At 27.4% G+C, this 13,847-nt stretch overlaps 1 protein-coding gene across 1 annotated transcript; it reads left to right on the top strand.

Moving 5' to 3' along the window:
* Positions 1-1,670: 1,670 nt before the first annotated feature.
* On the top strand, positions 1,671-5,948 carry LOC101514245 (eukaryotic peptide chain release factor subunit 1-3-like). Its single transcript, XM_073364274.1, has 6 exons — positions 1,671-1,828; positions 2,768-4,085; positions 4,137-4,267; positions 4,414-4,636; positions 4,925-5,096; positions 5,664-5,948. Exons 2-5 carry the CDS (start codon positions 2,793-2,795, stop codon positions 4,949-4,951), a joined length of 1,674 nt encoding a protein of 557 aa, XP_073220375.1. The 5' UTR covers positions 1,671-1,828; positions 2,768-2,792; the 3' UTR covers positions 4,952-5,096; positions 5,664-5,948.
* Positions 5,949-13,847: the final 7,899 nt, after the last annotated feature.

Genomic DNA, 13,847 nt, shown 5'->3' with positions numbered 1-13,847 from the left:
AATAATTTCACTTAAACTTTATTAACATTTGTTTTTTAGGTACAACTTTGATAATTTTGTTTGTCTATAGAAAAAATAATAAATACAATCATAAACTTTCATACAACTAGGAGTATTCATGGTGTAAACACTGAACCGAATTAGATAATATTAATGTTTAGTTCAATTTTTAAAAACCACACTCAAATCAAGTTCAGTGCAGTTCTGAACCGATTTGAAACTAATTTATAAATATAAATCAGTTTAATATTTTGAATAAATTTTTAGTTAAAATGGATTTCGAAAAAATAATTTTAAAATTCTATCGAAAAGAAAATATCGATTTTTTCGAGAACAATAGATGTAAAAAATTTCCCGATATTTTTTTTTTTCAAAATAAAAACTTTTGATTATTTTTAGAATACAAATTTAAACTCTTTTGACAATTTTTTTTGAGAAAAATAGATATAAAAAATAAAAATAAAATGTTGCGATGATTTTTTTAAAAAAAGTCAAAAATAATTTAATCTTTTTCCAAAAAAAATTTGAAGAAAAAAATAATTTCAAATATTTTTTATTTTTTTCGAAAAAAGTGTCGATATTTTTTATATTTTTTTTTTAGAAAAACAAATTTTGAAAAATTTGTAAGAGAAAAAAAATCTTAATTGAGATTAAAAAAGTTTTAAAATTGTTAAACAAATTTTTTAATTAAGTGGATTGTTTTAAATATGTGGTTCAGTCCATAAATCATTTAATTGGTTTTTTTTTTTTGTACGGTGCAATATAATTTATTAATATGGTTCAATTAACTATATATTTTGCTCACTCTTTCACACAACGAAACAATCCATGTATGTCATTTGTCAATTAAACTAAAACTTTAAAACAACTTCAATAACACTTCAATTCTTTAATATTTAACTTAACATTATAAGCAACTATACGCGAACTGTGCAAATACATCACATTTTTAGAATCTTAGTTACTTAAATGAAGAGAAAAGAAATATCTATAAGAACTAAATGGTATTTTGGACTCTATCACTCGAATTGGTTGGTCAAACTTATCTTGTTTTCTTTTATCCTTTTACCTAAATAAATAATTTTTATATAAATCTATTTTATTTGTATATTTTTTTTTATCTCGCTAATCAAGTGCGATGTTGTTTAATTTTTCCGTCTCGTTTCAATATTTATTTTGCTTTGATTGATATTATTGTTGATCTAAATAAAATATATTCAATTGATGAATTAAGTTTCGTCAACGCTACTGATTAGGAGATATGCATATTGTAACTATTTTAATTTTATTAAATTTGTGATATTTTGTCATTTTATAATATTAACTAAGATGTTGTGAATTTATTTAAGATTAATTATTTTTAATTTTGATAAATTTATATTTATATTATTTTCAATTGATATACTTTTGTAGTTGAACTAATGAATAAACTTTTTAAATAAAATATAATTAAGACATTTTTATTGGACGTTAAGGGTCACCCATCATTTATGTCCTTTATGGCTTTATCACTCCTGATGCTATTGCGCTTTAATATTTTTTTAATAAACAATTTATGTCTTTTAATTCCAAAACCAATTTTTTGACTAAATTTAATTCCTAAAAGATTATAAATGTTTTTCATCAATTAAAAAGATACAATTTATCGTGTATCATTTTTCATCACAGAAGCTTGAAACGACGTCGTTTGACAACACTTCAAATACTAGCAGTGCTGCAATCTTACGCTACATTCTCACACAAATCGACCATTCCAGATTTCAGCTAGGGCGCGCCTCTTCTCTCCATCTCTCTCTTCGCGGCCTCCTCTCAGATTTGCGCCGCTTCGGTAACTCTCTTCAATTTCTTATGCTTTTATACACTTGATCGTATTCGCATTTTACATGTATACATTTTTTTTTAATTTTGCGGATTTCGAAAGGATTTTGCGCTTTCTTATATATTTTTGCGTTTTCGTTATTTAAATTATCATTTATGATTGTAATTATCATCATCATGGTAAGGATTTTGAATCTGTTTTGATGAACTTAGGAAGACTTGACTCTGTTATTTAGATAGATGTAGATGCTCTATTTTGTGAAGATTTGGATTTTGCAGTGTCATTTTTGTGTGGATATTAGTATTGTTAATATTTGTTATTGTGTTTCGAAGTTGCTGATTTATTTGATTTCAATATTTAGGGTTTTGATGTGGTTTGTGCGGTGTCAATTTTTTATGTGCAAATTGACATGAGGGGGAAATTGAGTACTGATTAGAAACAGAGGAAGTGCTTTTTAATTGTTGTTAACTTTTTGCTCTTAAGGGTTAATACTGCTTGTTTCATTACTAGTTTATGTGATAATTTTTGGATGAAGCTGGGATTGTGTTTTGGGGAAAATGTTTAGATCGGTAAGCTGTATCTGTATTGAATTTGATTTGGTTTGATATGGATAACTTTTCATCTGATGTATGGTCAAAATAAAACAAATCAAGTCTTGTTTGTTTTTTTGCTGCTGCTTTCTTGAGTGGAGTGCTATGTTTGTTTCTGTGTTATTGGAGGGATGGTAGCGATCTGTGATCAGAAGAATGGTTTGCTACATGAGTGTAATTTTTTACTGGATTTTTTTCTTTATCTCCAAGTGTAATTTTTTAATTGAATCCTCAAGGAATTTGTATTTTCTGTTTTATGTTTGATGACATGTTTCTGACCGTGCATCAAGTTTAAGTTTTTCAGTTTTCATTTATACTAATGTGGCTTATTTGTTGGTTTTCTGATTTTTTTTTCCAGGTTATTGGTATCTTATTGTTCAGAGATGGCTGATGCTCATGATACTGATAAGAACATTGAGGTGTGGAAAATCAAGAAATTGATCAAGGCTCTTGAAGCTGCCAGAGGAAATGGGACAAGTATGATTTCCCTTATCATGCCCCCACGTGATCAAATTGCTCGTGTTACCAAGATGCTTGGAGATGAGTTTGGAACTGCTTCAAATATCAAAAGTAGGGTGAATCGGCAGTCTGTGCTTGGTGCTATCACTTCTGCTCAGCAGAGGCTAAAGCTTTATAACAAGGTTCCTCCAAATGGGCTTGTTTTGTATACTGGCACAATTGTGACTGATGATGGGAAGGAGAAAAAGGTGACCATTGATTTTGAACCATTTAGACCTATCAATGCGTCTCTCTATCTTTGTGACAACAAGTTTCACACTGAAGCTCTAAACGAGCTCCTGGAATCTGATGACAAGTTTGGATTTATTGTCATGGATGGAAATGGCACTCTGTTTGGGACCTTGAGTGGTAATACAAGAGAGGTGCTTCACAAGTTCAGTGTGGATCTCCCAAAGAAACATGGAAGAGGTGGGCAATCAGCCCTGCGGTTTGCCCGTCTTCGCATGGAGAAGCGTCATAATTATGTGAGGAAAACTGCCGAGCTTGCAACCCAGTTTTATATCAATCCTGCTACCAGTCAGCCTAATGTTTCTGGATTAATACTTGCTGGTTCTGCTGATTTCAAAACTGAGCTTAGTCAGTCAGATATGTTTGATCCCCGTCTTCAGGCGAAGATACTTAATGTTGTAGATGTCTCTTATGGAGGGGAGAATGGGTTTAATCAGGCTATCGAACTATCTTCTGAAATTCTGTCCAATGTAAAGTTTATTCAGGAGAAACGCTTGATTGGAAAATATTTTGAGGAAATCAGTCAGGATACAGGGAAATATGTCTTTGGTGTTGATGATACTCTACAAGCTCTGGATGCAGGAGCTGTTGAGACACTTATTGTCTGGGAAAATCTGGATATGTCTAGGTATGTCTTAAAAAATAGTACTACTGGTGAGGTCGTCATTAAGCACTTCAACAAGGAGCAGGAAGCCAACCAGAGTAATTTTAGAGATCCTGAAAGTTCTGCTGATTATGAAGTTCAAGAAAAGCTGTCTCTGTTGGAGTGGTTTGCAAATGAATATAGACGGTTTGGTTGCACTCTCGAGTTTGTCACCAATAAATCACAAGAAGGTTCACAGTTTTGCAGAGGTTTTGGTGGGATAGGTGGGATCTTGCGTTACCAGCTTGATATGAGGACATTTGATGAGTTTTCTGATGATGGAGGCGTGTATGATGATGAATAGCAATCAATGAATTACTTCCTACTACTGGTGCAGGAAAGGGAGGCCAAAATGCTTGCACCAGTATGGGAGGTGGCTGCACGTGCTGCTGCTGCTGCTGCTCCTCCTCCTCTGCCTCCTCGTCCGTCTGCGGTGTTGTTGCATGAAAAGTTTGATTGCGAATTGAGGTTCAATTTTAGTGCCCTTTCCTGCATCATTTTTACCTTATTTTTTCTATTTTATGTCTTTCTTTTGTCATAAATGACTTCTTGGAATTTATTTAACTGTAATTTGTAATATGTTCCCTAAACATTTTCTTTATATTTCTTTTCAGCTGCTTGTCCCCAAATGAGCTGTCTGCTGTGAGTTACAACCTCACTTGCTCTCATATTGTTCAATCTCTGGCACTACAAATTTCAGCAACATTGCTGGCAACAACGGGTGAAAATCTGTCATATCCCTGTACGTTTAGATCTATTGTTATAGTGTTATTCCTTATTCTTGTCCCTAGAATATCTCTCATGCTTCCCAAAGAAGACAACCTAGCATCAATGAAGGTCAGTCCTCATAAATAAATGACAAAACATGTATTGGACATGCAGTTTTTTATTATTTTTTGTCTAGTAATTTAGCCTTCATTATTTGAATTTGATTACTAATTTTTTGTTCTTAATATGCTTTTTTGTCAAGTGTAGTTCCATTTTGTTTGAAAAACACTTTTTATTTTGCCTAATCTGGGAATTGATTGACCCATGTTTTTCAGATCTGAACATTGATAAAATCCGTCTTAACCCCCCAAACCTATGAAAAAAATATAGTCACGCATATTGTGGTTATGGTTGCAGGGTTCTTTGTATGCTGTGCTGTGTTAGTTGGTAGTGGTATATTCTTGCTTCCTTTTTCTGGTGTAGTCTTGTTTTTTTTTTTTAAAAATTGAACATTCTTGTGTATTGTAGTCTTTATTGAACCTGTCTGTCTATGAAATTGAAACCTTACAAAGTTTTGATGAAGACGCAGGTAAGTTATATCATGCCCAAAGATGCATTTTACTTATACTTATCAATGAACGCTGTTTTAAGATAGTAGTACATGTCTTAGTTATCGTTGATTAGATAATGTTTTTGGCGTTTGATGGTGAATAGAAACTGATTTCATACTTATAATTTGCAAGAAAATGAAACTAGCCAGTTTCTTTGAGGAATGCTTTTTTGTAGTATTTTCTTTTTCTTTGATACAGTAAGGAAATTTGTTATGATTAACCTGCTGATGTTGATTTCAATTTTCTACTAGTCATTAGGTAAGTGGATGACCATTTGAATGTTGATAATCAAATGCTTGGCTAATGTTCCTTTGATTAATTTATATACCGAACATTCTTTATGTTGTATTCTACTCAAGTATGCTGCTATGCCATCGCTGGGTTCTAATGCATATATATAGTGCATTCTTACTATGCAGCAAGTACATTTTACATAAGTGTCAATTATGCATATAGGGCATTGTTTGAAATTCCAATATTCCTTCACGATATTCTAGTGTCTATTCCTATACTAAGTTGAACAATTGCTTTACGTGTTTTTGTAGGTGAATTGAGATTTTTCTTCGAATGTTTTTCTTCAAGGATAATAAAAGCCAATATTTGAGTCTCTGTATATCCCCTCCGTGCCTCAATCATGCTTTTGGAACATTCGTTGCATTGAACTGTTATTTTGTTTCATTGGCACTGTACTTATGGTTTGCTTCTATTATTAATAGTTTGGGTTGTATTAACTTACTAATAGATTACTTAATGGTTTGAGGTGTGCTGTTATGAAAAAACTTTAGTTATTATTCAAATAAAGTTGAATATTATGTTTGTTTAAAATTAAATGTCATCTTTAATACTCAAGCGACCTTGGTAGTAATTCCTTGCCTACAAAGGGGCATATTCTAGTTGAACAAGGTCACATAAACTATAGCTATTCATACGGTATATTCATCGTTTAGGCTTTAAAATGAATTATATCAACTATGTACTTTTAAAATTTTGATTAATATTGTGCATTTATAACGAATTATGAGTACGATAAATTCTAACATGTAGTAATCTATGTTATAATTCATCCATTTTGCCACCTTTTAAAGGTAAATATTCCAAGGGATGGCCAGACAATGCATTCTTGCAATGTAATTAAATTCCTGTATCCGAAGCATCCATTCATGTTTATTTGTTTGTTTTACCATATCATTTGATTGCGAATTTATCTTTAAACTAACTCCACTATGTGTGATAATACATGGGCAGAAGAATACACATGAGTAGAACAACAACCCTGTGACACAAGTTACACCACTGTTTTAGAATCACACTCAGTTAAACCTTGGTTATGTCTTGTTCCAAACCATTTCTAACCCTAACATAAGGCAACATAACTTGGCTACAAGAACGTGGCAGATAAAGAATAAAAGCAACTATTTCATTGATTGAAAACAGTGTATTTTGTAAAAAAATAAAGAACTTTTACAAAAAAAAAAATCCCAAAAACAAGCACAGCACAATACTTAATAGACTTCTTTTGATGTATTTTTTACTCCTTCGTTGCTTATTTATTCCTCTTATATTATTTTTAAACAACTGACTCAATATTTTTGAATATTAAGTAATTATATGGTTAAAAAGTTAGTTTTCTTTACTAAGTAATATAAATAGTTGCGTTAAAATAATGATAGAAATAATATTTTTTCGATTTTTCATTTGTATCTAATGTCAAGCTTAAAACACATTATAAATTTTATGGAGACCTCAAATACTACGGTAAATCAAAATTCTTAAGTTCTCAATAAATCATAAAGTTTTTTCTACTTTACATTGAAATACTATTCCTTCTCTCTAAATATTTTATATAAAAATATATATTTTAGATTGATATGTAATTTAGATTATTCTGTAGGTTATTGCTGCAACAACGTGGATCAAATAATATGATCACGGATAGAGATATAGGTTCTCTTGCAAATTTTAATGTCTTTTTTATTCCCACCCCACTCTAGTTTTTTATACATTATACATTATAGTTTTTTTTTAAATATCTAAATTGGTCTTTAATTCTCTAGTATTATCAATATTTCAAAATGATTTTAAAAAATGAAAAATATTATTTAAGTTTTAGATTCATCATCAATTTAATTTCATATTATAGTACGATGAATATTAAAAGAGATATATATTTGATTAAAATTTTGTAATTTCATGAATTATTTTAAAATATCAATAATAGGAAGAATTAGATTAATTTAATTTGATAGATTGATATTTAAGGTGATACCAAATGCAATTTAGAAAAATGAGACTATGATAATTCTTATAAGTATTCTTTTTAAATATAAATAACATAAATAACCTTAAATAAAACTTGATCAAGAATTATTGTAATTAGATTTGAACTCTGATATTTTTGAACCAATTATAGTTATCCTTGCCACCAAACTCATCCACCATTTTAACATTTTAATAATAACATCTTCATTTTCTTTGACAAAATTGATAACATCATTATATTGAACTGTTGGGCCACAATTATACGGTCTAAGATACGAGTAGTGATTCTATGTATTCTTATCTTTTAAATGAATGAATCACAAAGATAATGTTGATGATATTAATTTGATGCAAATGTTTATCAAGTACCAAGAAATTTAATATTCCAAAACCATAATGGTTTGACCCGTTTTTGTGTAAGTACAACGTATCATGGTTCCAATCAAACCCGTAACTTATAAGGAATTGGATCTCTTATCGTCGAAAATTGTCACATTCACATGTTTGGAATATCAATGTTCATTTCACAAAGATCAAATGATTTTAATTCAAATATGATATTTTAACATATAATAATAATAATAATAATAATAATAATAATAATAATAATAATAATAATAATAATAATAATAATAATAATAATAATAATAATTTTTTTTAAGATTGCTTAATCAAGATCGATCGATTATTGATATCTCTAATATTGAATCACTTGACGGCAAAGAATTCAAATTCATAATTTTTAAATATTTATAATTTTTGAATGTCACGGTATTATTGAGTTGACATCTCAACTGTTCATTCGGGCCCTTACTTATATAATTAAATGGATCTAACATACCCAATAGAAGCTCATTCAACATGCAATGGAATGATCAAGGTATTTGGTCAAATTTGAATTAATGTAATATCAATATGCAAATTAGCTATATGATCCAATGTATAGAGCTTGTAGGACCCAAATAATAGTCTTGCAAGTTCTTAGCAATTTCTTGCACAAAATAATAATAATAAATATAAATTATTGAATATATAATTATTTTATGATGACAATTACAATTATATGATATATAATAAAATCAATAATTTTTATTATGTGTCAATATAAAATTGATTTATATTAACCTTTCATTTTTCCTTTATTAAAATTAGAAGTATTCAATTCTTTTAGCTCTTAAGTGAATGAGATTGGAACATAGCATGAATGTTACTACACTAAGAGCATATACATCAAACACCAAATAAAAACAATAAACTATTGACATCCAAACCGACAACATCATGTGCAAATTAGATGATTTGTTGGATGAAAAAATTCACTTTTGATTCCTATATATATCCATATACCCTTCTATCTTTTGTTTGTTTTTATTTGTCCCATTATTTAAGTTATGATTTGGAGACGTTTTCCCATTTTTTAGGTGCTTCCCGGAACTAACCATTACACTTGTTTTCTCCATTAAATTATGCAACATATAATGAGTCCACACAAATAACATCGTTGTTTCAATGAAAAAAGCATACACCTTTTTATAGAATTGAGGTCTCATATGTTCATTGAAATGTAGAGTAAGATATGATACATGTAAGAATGAATAATATGAATAATATCAGCAATACACTTTTTTTAATATAGATTTTTTAATATATTTTCTTTGATTGATTAATATACAGTTGAATTATAATAAATTTATACGAAATTCACATGATTTAGTGATATTTATGTTAATTTTAATCAATCAAAGTAATGTGTGTCAGAAAATGTGTTACTAATACTCTTTATGTGAAAATTTGATAATAATGCATTACAACATCTTCATGTCATATCGATGACATTCACATTTAAAATGATTATTCATGATGAACCAATACAATTTAAAAAAACAATTATACTTTAAAATTTCAACAAAATTACGATGTCACTGTGATTTTATCTAAATTGCAACTTATTTCAAAATATATATAGATGAAGTTTGAATTTAGAATAATAATAGTTAAATATACATAATGAAAGAAACCCACCAATCTCACACTATGGGATGCATGTATTTGTTTTGTAATTTTAAATTTAAGTATTATTTTTGATGAATTTTAAGTTTAATTAATAATCCTTGAACTACATAAAAGTGTGGGTAAATTTTTTTTTTGGTTTTTATATATGTGATAGAGGATAAAATTGTCTTTTAAGCATAACTGGGGGGGTGGCAGGTCAAATTTGGGGGGTGCCTGGTACAAAACTCATTTATTGATTGCATGTGTCCTTTGATTATTGCATTTGTGTTAGTGGATAATTTTTCCTTTTAGATACCGAAAAAATTGGCTTTTGTCTTGTGGTTTTAATCCAATTAATAACGACAGGGCTATACTAATGTTTAAGGTTCATATTTCACTTATCTCTCCATTAAATAATTAATAATTGTTGTATTAAATTTAAAAAAAGAAAAAATAATTTTTTTTATGAAAGCGATAAATAAAAAGGAATGAAATAATCAAAGAAACTTTAATTGATCCTTTTAGTCACTTTTATATATGTATATATATATATATTAAAAAAAGTGATAATATGTTCAATAGATTCCTTTGTGTATTCTACACATTCCACTAAACTATTTTTTGTGTATAAATGTAACTAATTCTGAATTTTGATAGTTCAATACGAATCAATACTATAACTTACTAAAAAACTTAATGATTATTCTAACCTTATAAGAGTTAATTTTATTGTAAATAATTAGTCTTTAATTTTTAAGATACTATATTTCGAGTTCACACAAAAAATATATCATGATAAAAATATAATAAAATAAAACAGTGAACATAATTAATTGGAGACCATGACAATGATTGGTGTGAGTATGTACATGATACAATGAAAGAAACTTAGTCATAAAACCCTATAAATATAATTTTTTTTTGAGTCATTTTTGTCCTTGTCTTTCGTAATAATTAAGAGCTGAATATGGTTAATTTCTTGACCATGCCTTGAGCAACATGGATGCAACTCTATTATAGATAATCTCATGTAGGAGGGCTATACCAAAGATCTTCTTCAATCAAAGACTAATAATTTAACAAGTAATAAGTAGATAGGAACATATATGGCTTTATGTGCCAACTCTAAGAGTTAGGTGTATATAGGATTATCTAAATTTAAAGATGTCAAATAGATCGATTCAACTAAATTAGAGTATTAATACGAGTTAATATTGTCTGGTCTATTTTAGAATAAGGTTTAAATATTTAAGTCTATTAATTATTATGGCTTAATTGACCAATCCAATTTTTTTTTTTAGTTTTAAATCAAATCTTCCAAACTAAAAGGGATACTTAGATGTAATGATACAAGAGAGATAAAACTACATTAGATTAGAATAATGAATAAATAAAAATTAATCATTCAATTAAAAATTACTATCATATAATGAAATTTGACATTAATTTATAATTATTTTTTATATGGATAAAGTTTGTCAAGATTAATGACAATTATGTAATTATATATAACTTTAAACTTTCTGCATCTTGATAACATATAAAACAACGATTATAAATTAATTTAAAAATTTATAGTATAATAACTTTTCAATCAAAAAGTTAATTTAAAAAATATTATTATTGAATGATCATAACTCGTCCTGTAATTTATGGTCTATTTGTTGCAGTTTTATTAAAAATAATCACTTTTTTAGAAAAAATTATTATTTATAAGAATTTTCATCGTTACAATTTTGAAATATAAAAAAAAATTGAAAGTAATATAAAAACTACTTAAAATAATTTATTATTTTAAGTAACTTCTCATTCAAATATAAGTTTCTATAATCTATGTTAGAATTGACCTAGTGCTTAAATAAAAAAAAGTAATATTAACCAAATAAGAAACGAAAAAGTATGATGATTATATTTGGTAATTAATAACCAAAATATTGGCTTTATGCAAAGTTAGGTGTAAGCAAAGAAAATTTGGTAGAAATATGGTACTCTTGAAGCCTACGGATAGAGACACTAAGGTCACATTATTTTGTGTCAGATGGAGTTGTTGCCTTATTAATCACTTAATGGTGGATCTCCACTCAACGGCGTTCTTCCCTTTTCAATTCTTCTTTCTCACTTTCTTTTTCAATATTCTTTTTTTATTCATTCATGATAGTCTACAAAGAAACAAATAGTGGATTATTTTATCTAAGTTTAGTAATACTTCAAAAATCACTTCAAATACTAACAATCACTTAAGTCGTTATTTAGAAGAAGTAGAAGTTTTCGTGGTTTTTGTTGTAATGAGGTAGATAAATAATTGATTAGTGATAATTTGAGGAAAATAAAGATAAATATATTTTATTTAAATTTAGGTTAAATATATTTGTTTTTTTGTTTATTTTAATATATGAGGGAATATAAGTTTAATTTTGAAGAATTCATTTATTTAATATTGTTTTTTTAACTTATCAATTAGGACATCAATTCCTTTGTTAGGATGAAGATAATTGTAAATATCAATTTTAGCGTATCATCAAAATTTTAAAATTTCTTTTAAAATATTGATCTACATTAAATTATATATTGAACAATTTTATTAATTATATATTTATTTTATTTATATAATTAAATAGGTTATACAAACTGAATTCGCGTAATTTATATGAAGTTAATTCACGTTCACGTGTGTAATAAATTAAATTTATTTAGTATACGTGAAAATTTAATTATTCATGAGTTTTTACGGTTGGTCTTGTTATTTAAATTATAAATTTTCTTTTTTTGTCACTCAATTGTGTATCTCCATATACTTTCTTCTAAAGATTGTTGTTTCAAGAATATGATCTTAACTATGTAAATTCAATTCATGTAACTTATGTATAAGTAACTAAAAAAAACCAGAAACTAACATCAATGTATATTGAATTGGTCAAGTGAAGTACCGATCTTAAAGATATTTAAGAAGAGCTTTACATGGATCGGTTTGGGTTGAATTTAGCCAATTAATACTCAAATTATATAAGGGAATCCAATTTGGGTCAAAATATAACCCACCATATATTTACAATATTGAATTGGTTTGGGTCAAACTGCTTTCTTTTTCTTCGACTTTGGCTGGATTGAGTCCTAATTTACTCAAATTCTTTTTGTTTTTCAAAATCATATTATTAGCAAAAAAAATTACCTTACTTTATTTTTTCCAAAAACATACTCCCTCTATATCCTCGACCTTTAATCCTTTAAACTTTTTACTTTTGTTTCAAAATTTTTGTTGTTTTAGAAAATCAAGTTGTAGTTAATGATGTTTTTCCTTTTATATCCTTAAAAACCTAAAATTTTACATTAAATGAATTTTGTTTTTATTTAATAAATGAAGAGTAAAAAAGATTAAACTAATCTAAATTTATTATTTTTTAATATGTATATCCAATTCTAAAAGAACCAAAGTTCAAAGACAAAGGAAGTAATATAACCTATTTTTCCTATTGTTTTAGTATCAAACATATACACATACAATCAATATTAAATTTACAAATTTTATTATAAAATACTAACAAGAATGAACATAATCAAAGATGTAAAGTCTAAAATAACAAAAAATGGTTACAAGCATCAAAATAACCAAAATGCAAGATCAATCAATAGTCCAACCCTTCTAAAATCTAATATTTAAAATAAATAAAAATAAGAAATACAAAAAAAAAAAGAGAAAATGAGACATTTAATTTATATCCAATTTAAATGATTAATTTTATTCGGGCTAGGTTCATTTTACATGATATCCAATTTAAAAGATCAAATTTTTCTGTTTTGTTTGCTTTAGAAGACAAGGCCTACCCATTTGTTTTGCAGCTTTTCTGCCATGCTAAGAACTTTGGTCATTCAAAAAATATTAATGTGGCCCTTTTCATCATGCCATTATCTTTACCCTCCCTCTAGATAGTGAGTTCTCACATGCTATTTTTTTACTATATTTCCAATCATATAGTATGTATGATTAAGCACATGATCTTTTTACTGACATATTTGGATTAAGCACATGATCTTTTTTTATCTTTTTCCTATCTTCAGTTATATTTCTACTTTTGTATGACATATGAATTTTATTCTATATATCATACTTTTCATGACCATTATTTTTAAAATCGTCATTTTTGTATTTGAAGTTGACTGTGTGACAAATGGAAAGTAGATTGCATGGGGTGTTGTAATGTTTTTTTTTTCTCACTCTTCTTGTAACTAAGGAAACGGGTTTAATTACAGCAATAAAACTCTTCTTTTACTTTTATTTTTTCTCTAAATATTTTCTCTGCATTTTTTCTACTTTCTACTCCTTCTCTTTAATTTTTCTTCTTTACATATACTTATTCACTCTTTGTCAAATTTCGATAAGTTTTTAATTTGTGTTATCTTATATTAAAATAATAACTTTAATGTATTTATTTTAATTATATTATTTTTTATAGTAAATTTTAATATATATATATATATAT

Source organism: Cicer arietinum, chromosome 8 (genome assembly GCF_000331145.2).
Source record: "Cicer arietinum cultivar CDC Frontier isolate Library 1 chromosome 8, Cicar.CDCFrontier_v2.0, whole genome shotgun sequence".
Taxonomy (NCBI): Eukaryota; Viridiplantae; Streptophyta; class Magnoliopsida; order Fabales; family Fabaceae; genus Cicer; species Cicer arietinum.
This window is presented reverse-complemented; position numbering and strand designations above follow the sequence as displayed.